The sequence below is a fragment of the Ostrinia nubilalis genome, chromosome 29 (genome assembly GCF_963855985.1).
Source record: "Ostrinia nubilalis chromosome 29, ilOstNubi1.1, whole genome shotgun sequence".
Taxonomy (NCBI): Eukaryota; Metazoa; Arthropoda; class Insecta; order Lepidoptera; family Crambidae; genus Ostrinia; species Ostrinia nubilalis.
The window spans coordinates 2613888-2626165 of record NC_087116.1 but is presented as its reverse complement, the minus strand read 5'-3'; the positions used below and the strand labels follow the sequence as shown (position 1 = coordinate 2626165).

The 12278-nt window shown below is 42.5% G+C and overlaps 1 protein-coding gene across 1 annotated transcript in view; it reads left to right on the top strand.

The window, feature by feature from the left end:
- Window positions 1-11091, top strand: part of LOC135085605 (TBC1 domain family member 1) — a 44489-nt gene extending 33398 nt beyond the window's left edge. Inside the window, exons 13-22 of the mRNA XM_063980379.1 lie at window positions 363-478; window positions 1019-1168; window positions 1841-2005; window positions 2394-2558; window positions 3698-3849; window positions 4511-4609; window positions 5595-5748; window positions 6951-7120; window positions 8093-8239; window positions 8745-11091. Coding sequence (XP_063836449.1) covers window positions 363-478; window positions 1019-1168; window positions 1841-2005; window positions 2394-2558; window positions 3698-3849; window positions 4511-4609; window positions 5595-5748; window positions 6951-7120; window positions 8093-8239; window positions 8745-9632 — 2206 coding nt within the window. The 3' untranslated portion in view covers window positions 9633-11091. The remainder of the gene's footprint in view (window positions 1-362; window positions 479-1018; window positions 1169-1840; window positions 2006-2393; window positions 2559-3697; window positions 3850-4510; window positions 4610-5594; window positions 5749-6950; window positions 7121-8092; window positions 8240-8744) is intronic.
- The last annotated feature ends 1187 nt before the right edge of the window (window positions 11092-12278 follow it).

Sequence of the window (12278 nt, the reverse complement as noted above, 5' to 3'; positions counted from 1 at the left end):
TTTACTGAACGGATTACATTAAATTCTGGCACGCAGGTTAGTATGACGTAGGCATCCGCTAGGAAAGGATTTTTCAAAACTCGTTCGTTCGTTCGTTTGTCTCAGCCAAATGACGTCCACTGCTGGACAGAGGCCTCCCCCAAGGTTTTCCACAATGAACCGTCCTGCGCTGCCCGCATCCAGGCTCTTCCCGCGACCTTTACCAGATCGTCGGTTCACCTAGTAGGAGGCCTGCCCACGCTACGTCTTCCAGCCCAAAACTCACTGATGAATAACGGATGAAATGGTGAGGTATCAAGTTTTTCGCAATATTGTCGTCGCAGACAATGCTACTAGTCTAAAATATTACTCCATTCGAACAGATTCCTGAAAGTGAGTGACTCGCGCCCAAACGCCACCGGGAGTGGCACAGAAACTGAAGCCACGTGGAGGCAGACCATCTACGAGAAAGTTGTGCAGCCCCCTGATGTACAGGAAGGTATGTCGTTCATTCATTCACTCACTCATATACTAACTCACTCTAATCTCATGGACTCTATCTAACTTAACTTTTGGAGGGCAAACTGTATTTGACTCACTTATTCACTTACTGTCTCACTCACTAACTCACTTACTGTCTCACTCACTAACTCACTTACTGTCTCACTTACTTACTGTCAGTTATTGCAATCTTAAGTTGTTGTTGTTTCAGTACCTCAACTATGGACATTTCTATTTAGCATAATAATTATTATTATTCGTTAATCTCTACAGTCAAAGCCTTTTAATTGATTCATGTTGGTACATACTCGTACAGAGGTATCATAAAATAAAGATAAATAGTCGTATTATACATAGTACATTATTAGAAGAATGGTGGGTTGCGTCTTCGTGGATGAAACGATCTATACCTGTAATTTCAGTGAGAAAGATAGTTGGGTAAGCTGTTTGACTCACTCATCCATTTTCTATCTCACTCACTTAATTTTTTATACCTTTATTCAGAAGTATAGTTCAAAACCCCATAACTTTTCCACAGGAGACCTCAGCCAAGCCATGAACTTACTGGGACAGCCGTCAGCACCCAAAGGCAAGAGGACAAAAGAACAGCTCAAGCAGTTATGGAAGATGGCCATCGACCAGACCATACTCCTCGTGAGAATGGAGAAGGAAAATGCTAAGCTGAAAGGTACGTGATGGTCTCATCATTATCATCATTTCAGCCACAGGACGTCCACTGCTGAACGTAGGCCCCAATGATTTCCAGATTGGTCGGTTGGTAGCGGCCTGCATCCAGCGCCTTCCTGCTACCTTTAAGAGGTCTGTCCACCTTGTAGATGGACGTCTCACGCTGCTGACGTGACCTCATTCCAGAACCTTGCTGCCTCATCGGCCGTCAGTTCTGCGTACCTACTATGTGCCCTGCCCATTGCCACTTCAGCTTGCTGGTCCGTCGACCTCATAAAGGTTGCGATAAGGCGTTGGAATAATTTATTGGGGGAGGCTTATGTTCAGAAGTGGACGTCCTGAGGATGAATGATGATGATAAGGATTTTGATACTCGCCACGCCGGCCACACGGGTTGGGCAGGCCTGATGTCGCCTCTTACGACATCCACGAGAAGACCGTTCATTGGGTTGGGTTTTTATTGGCGCTCAAGCTGTAGATCCTGGCTACACAGGAGTTGCAGCGGTGGGAACGAGAGGTGGGAATACTCAACAATGGGATTCTACTCTGCAGGCACTACATGGCTAATTTCGTCACGAATTTATTTTTAACAGTCCCGTATTTACTAAAATAATGGAGATGCTACTTTTTCGGAACCCTTATGGTTAATTTTGTCATGAATTTACCATTACAGAGAGCGAAGAATCGTCAGCAGTGCGTCGTATAAAGCTGGAATACACTGAGCTAGGGGTGTGCGACGCGGGGGTCACGCTAATGTGGGATCAGCTGCTGTCCCGGGACGTGTCCCGACCCATGGCCCGGATCGACCGGCATATGCTGACCCAGGCTGTTATACAGGGTGAGTTCTTTTATCATTGAAATCTTTCTGACTATTAAATCAACGAAAAAAATCTTTCTTTCTTTGAACTCAACATAAAAAGGCCGAAGCGTTAATATCCTATAGGTGAAGACTTCGGACTGGCCGAGATCCGAGGAACATCGCGCTGGTACGAATCCCGCCGCTGCTGGAATATTGTGGTGAATCCACTCGTAACACAAGCATTATTAAACACATTACTTTACTCTTTATTCCCCACTAATATTTCAAATGCGAAGGTAACTCTTCTTTGTTTTTCTGTTATGCTTTCACATCTAAACCATTGAACCGATTTTCCGGAGTTTTGGGAAGGGATAGTTTTTAGGAAAAAGCTGCTTTTTAAATAACCATGAAATATAATTTTGTTCAGGTGTCCCTCGCATGTCCCGCGGAGCCGTCTGGTACTTCCTGGCAGAGCAGGCCGCCTTCCGGTCTCCCCCACCAGATGTGAAAGCCTTTCCGCTGTATCACGCAGCCTACCGCGCGTTACTGGCAGGCTTGACGAAGCACCAGCACGCTATACTGATTGACTTGGGTATGTATCATCATAATTTCAGCCACAGGACGTCCACTGCTGAACATAGGTCCCTCAATGATTTCCATGTTGACCGGTTGGTAGCGGCCTGTGTGCAGCGCCTTCCTGCTGCCTTTACTGCGACGAAATAAAGCTGTGCTGTTGACACCGAATTCTCTGCTATTGGAGTAAATAATTATCTATGATTCATGGTGCATTTTCAACAGGTTACTAGTATTTTTTAACTCAAGTTTATTGGAGCTTACTAGCTGTGTCCACGTTTCATACGCGTGAAGATCATTTGAATTTTTCGGTCGCAACATCTTTTATTGATGTTTTGCTTCTATTGATCGTAGAGTGACGGTCACTGATTGACTGACTCACTCACTCATCACGAAATCTCAGAAACTACGAGTGCTAGGAGTCTCAAATGGCAATGCCAGATTTTGTATGGAAAGTGGCGTCTTTTTTTTTTCGCGCGGCCATCGATCAAACTTTGTTTTTTGATTACAAAATAGTGTAATAAACCAAACTTACTATGGCATGTATACCTCTAAACTCAGTCTGAACTGAGTTACGAGCATTAGAAGTTTGATGATTTTCATACAAGATTTGCTTTTTGTGCGCAAGTTTTGTAAGAAATTGCAACAAAATATTGCGCTATTTTTTTATTGCGCTGATTCTGCTCCACACTGATGTCTGGAGCCTTTAATGGATGGTATTGTTTGTTTACACATACAATCTCACTAGTTTGTTGCAATTTCTTACAAAACTTTGCGCGCAAAAAGCAAATCTAGTATGAAAATCATCAAACTTCTAATGCTCGTAACTCAGTTCAGACTGAGTTTAGAGGTATACATGTCATAGTAAGTTTGATTTATTACACTATTTTGTAATCAAAAAACAAAGTTTGGTCGATGGCCGCGCGAAAAAAAAAAGACGCCAATTTCCGGCATTGTCTTTTTGCATGGGGGTTCCTTTTAGAACGTAAGTGCTCACTAAGACGGGATTTTGCAAAATTCAACCCTTAAGGGGGTTAAACGGGGTCCACGTGTACGAAGTCGCGGGCGGCCGCCCGCTAGTTTCTTATACGGATTTAATGAAAGCCATTGTTATTTTCAACCTAAGCTAAAGAACACATCAATTTCTTTTCTCCCCAGGTCGCACGTTCCCGAAGCATTCCTACTTCGCGTCAGCTCTAGGGCCGGGTCAGCTGGCTCTGTACAACATCCTGAAGGCGTACTCATTGCTGGACCCTGATGTAGGCTATTGTCAGGGTCTGAGCTTCGTCGCTGGAGTGCTGTTATTGCATGTAAGTTTATGCTCTGTCTCTCACTCTTTCTCACTCACTCACTCACTCACTCACTACCTCACTCACTCACTCACTCACTCACTCACTCACTCACTCACTCACTCACTCACTACCTCACTCACTCACTCACTCAGTCAGTCACTCACTACCTCACTTCTTCACTCACTCACTCACTCACTCACTCACTCACTCACTCACTCACTCTCTACTCGACTGTCTGTTTTCACTATTCACAACATTTTAGTCATCCGATTAATACTACTGTATTGCTATAACGGAACATACCCATAGTTGCACTCTTTCTAGTTCAACTAACGTAGTTGATGTTAGTTGGATTCTCAAAACTACTTTAGTGAATTGGTCTCTCTCCACTACAAATTCAAATTCAAAACGTTTACTTGCTAAAAACGTACAACGTCAGTGTGTTAAGCCATTTTCACTATGAGCTGGTCTCTTTCCATAAATTATGTGGATACGTTGTAAGTTGGACTTTCTCTACTTCTTTAGCGATTGGAATCTTTTTTCTACTACTTACTAACTCATTTGGTATCATTCCACAATATTATCAAGTTTTTGAAAGCCACAAAGCTGCGTCCCGTGATCACTAGATCACTTTAAAAAACCACAATGATTATTTACTTATCCAATGCTATTATTTCAGATGGAAGAAGCAGAAGCATTTGTGCTACTCCGTCACCTGATGTTCAGGCGAGGTCTTCGGAAGCAGTACCTCCCCGACATGAGTGCTTTGCAAGTCCAGGTAGGTACTTACCAGTGAATCATCAACCGTCACAAAGTCCCAAAACGTGTCACAGTGTTACTCGTTTGGGTGTGACTCGTTAGGAACAAGCTTTCTCAAAATTATATTTTTTTCGTGTAGTTATGGGCTTGTTTTTGACTAACGGGGTGGGGATGTTGAAATGAGATCCTTTGCTAGAGAGAGAGTTTGCCCAGAAGATGTACACTCGTCGCTTGAAGGCTGAGGGCCTAATTGTTGTCTTAAAGTAGCTGCTGTGATGAAATAGCACTAGAAACAATCTATCCCCGAAACAACTCAGTACAAGTTTTGCTTAATTTGAGACTGGATGACGCTGTGAAAAATCGTCATCAAGTCATTTACTTTCCACTCCAATTTTCAAATAGATCTACTCTCCCCACGCTACCCAGATGGGTTGGGGAGGCCTGATGTTCGCATATTTGTCCCTTACTCGCCTTTACGACATCCACGGAAGAGTGGTCCTATTCTACTCTGCCGGAATCCCATGTCAACACTCCCAAGCATATTTATGAGCTGTGACTGTAGATCCTGGCTACACAGGAGTTGCAGCGGTGGGAACGAGAGATTATTCTAAGCATATTGATGGCATCTATTTTTCATTTGTCCATTAGTCGCCTGTAAGACATCCAAAGGAAGAGAGGTGTCTTAAGAATAAGAAATAAATAAATAAATAAGAATATCAAAATCCCCAGGAATTTATAGTAGGTAGGACTAGCTTTCCGCCCGCGGCTTCGCCTGCGTGGAATTTTGTCCGTCACAGAATAACTTTATCGCGCGCGTCGCTGTATCAAAAACCGGGATAAAAAGTATTTTATGTCCTTTCCTGGGACTCATACTATCTGTATGCCAAATTTCATCAAAATCGGTTCAATGGTTTAGGCGTGAAAGCAAGACAGACAGACAGACAGAGTTACTTTTGCATTTATAATATTAGTATAGATTAGTATAGATAATTCTATTTTTCCAGCTGTATCAGCTCTCTCGCCTTCTAAGAGACCACGAGCCAGAGTTACACGCAAAGCTGGAGTCTCTGGACATATCTCCAGCGTTATATGCTGCACCGTGGATGCTTACGCTGTTCACCAGTCAGTTCCCTCTTGGATTCGTCGTGAGGGTGTTTGGTAAGTAACTTGAGAGAAGAGAGTCATAGCAGACTTATTTCATTTAATTTAAAAATCTTTATTGGACACAACACAAAAATACGAGGTACAAAAGGCGAGCTTAATGCCATAAGGCATTCTCTCCCAGCTGACCTTGGGCAAAACAGAGAATTAACTTATCAACTCGGAAAGGGATCAACACCGTATCGCCAGAGTAGGGGAGTAGGGGATTAGCAGGGAGCCAGTCGTGGTTGCGCCGAATTTTGTCAGTGTGTGCGTGCGCGCCGCATACTTATTGGCGCGCTCACATACAAACCGCGCTCGGTGCGTTTCTATGAAGATGACCTACTCATTTGTATTTACTCTGGTATCGCCTTTCGAGAGTTGTCATCGCCTTACGCGAGCTGTCAACCGCGATGCGAGGCTACGTTATGGTGCGGATAAGTGTGCGTTACAGTATGGAGTTTCATACAAAGAATACTGACCGCCTCGATTTGATACGGTGACGATCCGTTTCCGGGTTGATAAGAGTGCTACGTCCTAAGGAGTAGTTTGAAATCAGAAGCTAGCTCAATTTATTTGGCTTTTGTTTGTCAGAAAAATACCGAAATCTATTCGTGCTGACCATCAGTCAGTATTATTTGTATGAAACTCCATACTGCCACGTACACTTATCCGCACTGTAATGTATAGATAGATGACCCACGCTGAACTGTCCCACCAAACTCAATGACAGGGGGGCGCTACCATCGTTCAACTATATGGTTTCCAACAAAAATCGGAACCAGCGATCCGGTATTAATGTCATGGATATGACAGTTCAGTATTTTGAAACTTTAAACGCCTCGCCTCGCGGTTGACAGCGCGCGAAAGGCGATACGGTGTTGATCCCTTTCCGAGTTGATAAGTCTGCTATGATCTTTAACCTAAACTGTGCCAAATCGAACTTTATTTCTTTTACTAGCAGCCGCCCGCGACTTCGTACGCGTGGATCCCGTTTTACCCCCTTAGCGGTGGAGTTTCGTAAAATCCTTACTTAGTGGATGCCTACGTCATAACATCTACCTGCATGCCAAATTTCAGCACGATCCGTCCAGTGGTTTGGGCTGTGCGTTGATAGATCACTATGTCAGTCAGTCAGTCAGTCAGTCAGTCAGTCAGTCAGTCACATTTGAGTTATATTATTTAGATTTTGCAGTAAATACTATTTATCTCCTTTCCAGACCTGATCTTCCTCGAGTCTTTAGACGTGGTGTTCTCCGTCTCGCTCGCTCTCCTCTCGGCGCATAGAGACGGCCTGATGCTGTGCGAAAGCTGCGAGGAAGCGGCCGAGTATCTGAAGCACAAGCTGCCTGATATGAACCGGGTGTTCTATGAGAAGGTTATGAAGAAGGTAAGGGTTTAGGCGAAATGTGTCATATTGTAGGGCACTAAGGATCAAATTACTATTGTCATTTAAAGCATATTGCCTGATAGAAGAAGGTGCTTACTCCAAAGCGGGTCGTATTGTGATGCGTTAAGGATCAAATTGCTGTGACATTTGAGGCACAACTTGCCTCATAGAAGAAGGTAAATGTTTACACTGAAATGTGTCGTGTCGTGTAGTAAGTCATTAAGAATCAAATTTCTGTTGGCATTTAAAGTGCAAGATGCCTGATAGAAGAAGGTAAATGCTTAGGTACAAAATGTGTCGTATTGTGATGCCTTAAGGACCTAATCTATCCACCCCCTTATGGGGCATAAAGGTGCCCCTCGCCAAATCGAGCAAAACAGCAAAAATTTTTTTTTCCGTACAAGCCATTTTGGCTATTTTCGACCTCCTGTAACTTGTTTGTGGAAAAACTAAAAGCTTACATTTTAAAGACGAAGAGGGCATTATATTCAACCCGATCAAGCTAACTGCGCACCTCGCAGGAATGCGACTCTCCCTCGCACTCACCCGCACACCTCCCCGCGTTCGCCCCGTCCGTACCAGAGCGGCGATGTCACGTCACGGCTGCCTTGTACGCAGTTGACTCGATCGGGTTGTAAGTAGCTATAGTCTGGTCTGCGAGCACGTAGAATTTTGTCCAATGACCCCAAGCTACCCATCCTTATCGCTCGTGCGTGATTATGTTGCTGTCGCGCTCGCACACTCACTGCGGGCGCGCGTCGCACAGTCGCGACAGCAATATAATTACGCGCGAGCGATAAGGATGGGTAGCTTTAGTTAGATCATTGGACAAAATTCTACGTGCTCACAGACCAGGCTTTAGTAAAGTAGCCCAGACACCAGAAAGCTGCAACAAAATTCTACGTGCTCACAGACCGGGCTTTAGTTATAATATTAGTACGGATGACTCTACAGATGATGTGTTCTCTCCAGGTCCTCTCCTACGACATCAGCCGCCAGCTCAGCGACTATGCAGTAGAATACGCGGTGCTTCGCGAAGAGATGCCGCGACTGGCCACCTTGACTGAAGACAATAGAATGCTGACAGCAGACAAGAATAGGATGACCGAGGAGTTGGATGTGAGTAGCACCTGTTAAACTTTTAACTGGTATAGAGAATATTATTTTTATTGGCTTTAAACCTTATGTTGTCCCACATGAAGTTCAAAATATGGTGGTCAATAATTATGCCACCACCACGTAGTCTTTAAGCCTTTAAGAGGAGAAGGGAAAAGTTTTTTTTGCACTAAGAGGCTACGGAAACGTAGTCTTTTTTGTTACAAGGGACACCATTACAGGAAACCGAGTCGTTTTATGGTGTCAATGGAAGCAACTGGACACAAAATGTGTCCATGAACCATCATTCTTCAATCAAAATCCAAACAAAAGCACGTAACTCTACACTGTTTCTTATGCTGGTATGGAAGTTGGAATGCTTCTTATGCTGGAAGGTGAAAAATTTGTGTTACGGAGAAGTCCCAATAGTTCCCATCTACTGCTCAGTTTCTCATATTCCTTTATTAAAGGTCAATTAAAACCTAAAGAAAACTGATCCAAATAGGTAATAATCTATTTTCCTTTACAGTCGGCAATGGACGCCATCACAAATTACCAGAAGTCCCAAGCGCGTCTGGAATCCCAAAACAAGCAATTAGAACAGCAGCTAACGCTACTAAGTCGGTACATATCAGCCCATCAACGCCAGGACATGCCAGCAGAGATCAAGAGGATCGTCCAGAATCACTCCAAACGCCTCTCTTTCAGCTCCAAAATAAGCTCATTTTCTTCCAAGTTTACCTCCAATGACGAAGAGGAAGAATCCAAGAAGGTTTTCAAGACTGGAGTATCAGCTCCGAATTTGTTCTCCAAGATATCTAAAGAAGATGTCATGAACGCTGTTAATAGAGACAGAACCCCGGAGAATGATAGAAAGTCCTTCATAATGAGGAAGTCCCAGTCAGTCCATTCGGGTTTGATAGCGAATAACCTAAAGAACTATCCTTTAAAAGTCTTAGAAGAGAAGACTGAAGATAACAGAAGATCTGACAGCTTCAGAGATAGAGCAGATCTGAAGGACTCCTTAAAAGAACTAGGGAAGAAGAATACTGGTTTCTTTGCAAGCACACACGAGCAAATCCGTCAAGAGAGGTTATTCGAGCAGCAGTTAAAGCACGATTTTGACGAGAATTTGAAGAAATTAGACGAGAAAATCGAGAACAAATCGTACATCGATGATTTGAACCTGTTCCAGGGTAGAAAAAGCATGTCTCTGAATCTGAAACCTAGGGAACATAAAGATGATAGTGGTTTTGTAACGCCTTTAAGTCCTGATGATAAAAGGGAAGATACACACTCAGTGGTATCTCATCCCCTTAGCGATTGTGATGTGGACATCAAATTCGATGGACAGTCGACAAAATTGAAACAAATCAGGCCTTTTAAACATCTGGTTACTGCTACTAAAGATACGTAGTAGTTATACAAGGTTTTAATGTTGCTATTATAGAACAACTGTTCTTAGCATTTGAGTTAAAGTAATTAAATTGTGGTCCATTTAAAAGAGTGAAAACGAAATGGGTTCTTTCGAAAGAACATGATGAAATTTTTTTTACAGTTGGAGAAACTACTGTAAAATACCATTAATCCAATAAAACGGTCATTCTCCGGATCTGGATTATTTTGTTGATTACCCCGACCTTTTTTATTTTTGATTTTAGAGTAAGTTTAGGTAAAACATTTCAAAATAGACATTATTACGAGCATATTTTTTATATTGGCCCATCTGTAGCAAGCAGGAATAAAAAGTTATGCGACATCAAAATTTTCATGGTCGGGGTAATCAAAGTTGGGAGTCAGAGTAATCAAAAATAAAACAAAATATTTTATTTTCTTAGGTTTTTTTTAAGTTATGGTAAAATAAATGCTATTATAACTAGCCATTTGTTATTTTGATGTATAAACGACAATATTGTAAAGTTTCAACAAAATCTGTTAAGCAGTTGTTGCGTAAAAGAGTAAAAAACATACATATACATTTACATATAATATTAGTGACTCAATGTCCTATGTCTCCTATATGGGACAGAAGGCGTCCGCAACAGTCCTCCATCGCATTCGGTCTTGAGTTTCGTGTTTGATCTCGCTCCAAATCTTAACAGTGCGCCGCTATGTTTTTTTGGCGCGACCACGTTTGCATTTTCCCTGGGGGTTCCAATCTAGAGCCTGCTTGGGGATGTGATCGGGATCCCTTCGGAGAGTGTGGCCTATCCAGTTCCACTTGCAGCGTTTATTCTGCTGAAAGATCGGTATTTCGTGGCAGCGTTCCAAAAATTCGTTGTTTGAAGATTTTGGAGAATTCGGCGAAGACAGCGGCTGAAGAAGATCTGCAGCTGGTGCGAGATAACCTTTGTGACCTTCCACGTTTCACGCCCATAGAGCAGAACTGGTTTGACGTTGGACCCGAATATTTTGATCTTGCTTGGGTCAATTTCCGTGACTGCCATACGGCTCGAAGTTGTGCGAAGGTAGCTCTGGCCTTGGCAATGCGCGAAGTGATGTCCTCTTCGGTACCTCCAAGCTCTGAAACGATGCTCCCGAGGTAAGTGAAATTGTGGACTCGTTGGACATCCTCTGCACCAACGGTGTGCAATTCCTCACTCCAGATCGCATCTCTTGGGTCTTCCGGTACTGATACCCTTGCTTTACCCTTTTTTCGGCACAATAATTAGAAGCCCCTTATGCCAGTCGTCTGGGAGTTCCTCTTCCATCCAGATGTTTTCGAAGACAGGTGTCAGGACGTTAACGGCGGAGTTTACATCGGCTTACAGCATTTCAGCGGTGATAAGGTCGAGTCCAGGGGTCTTGCCAATTTTGAGGGATAATATTATGTATTAATAGGAGATAGGATTTCATTTTAGTAAAGGGTAATTTTGCTTATTTCACGTTATTTAGCTAATCATTCATTAGTAAAATTACAGTATTATTGATTACTCGGTGACAAAAGTCGGGGTAATCAAGGTCGGGGTAGTCAAAAAATTAAGGTTTATCCTGAGCCCTGCCCAATCTGTAAGTTGAATCCCATATGTTTTAATACACAAAAATGCGGTTACATGGACCATTATTCCTGTACATTCTCAAGAACTTTCCATGTAAAGAAACCTAAAAAAACAGGATAGAGTAAATCAATCGTGCACTGAACCAAGGTCGGGGTAATCATATTCTTATCTCGATAACTCCGAAATCCTGCGACGAGTTGCATTACCGATCACCTCGGCACGCAGGCCATCACTAAAGGTTCACGGGGGAGGATAGAGCTCGTTTCTAAATTGCGTAGCTAGGGGCGTAGGCGCACATTAGTGACGTGTCGGGGTAATCACGGTTAACGCCTGGACACAAATTCAAATAGTTATTTTACAAAACCTTTTAGTCATATAGTTATATCGTATTTAATTTATCAATGTTTATTTAATCAGTAATCGATTACATAAGCATTGAAAGCGGTAATAATAACGGATTAATTTATACGAGCAATTTTGTTCTGAAATCGGGAGCGCGGACACGTCGTGGTAATCAATTTTTGACGACTTACGATTTTTTTTAAATTACTTAATTAACTATTATTAACTATCTCTGTGGTTTAACAACAAGAACCAAAGTTATACTATTAGATAAAAATATTTGTTACTAAAATATTATGATATTCGGGTACTTTTTGGCCCCGGACACGTGATTTTCTTGGCCGGTGGAATGACCCAAAAATGGTCAAAAAGGATTATAATTAATTAACATCAAAATTATTTGAAAATCTTGCCATACACAAATAAAATATGAGTTCGAGAACTAAATTGTCAAAATAAGTATGTCGTCCAACGCTGTAAGTATTTTATATAGCTCTGCAGCTACAGCCTGAGGTGTATATTGTTATTATTATTCGCATTATGTAGTTAATATAGTATTAATTATACTAAAATTATAGTAACTGAAGATAGTTTGACCATGAAAAGACGTCATCAACAGGTCATTTAGTCTCCATTGTAGGAGCACGACCCTCTCTAATTTACCAGAGGCAAATGGAGAATTTGGCCTACACTCCCCACGCTGGCCAGACGGGTTGGGGAGG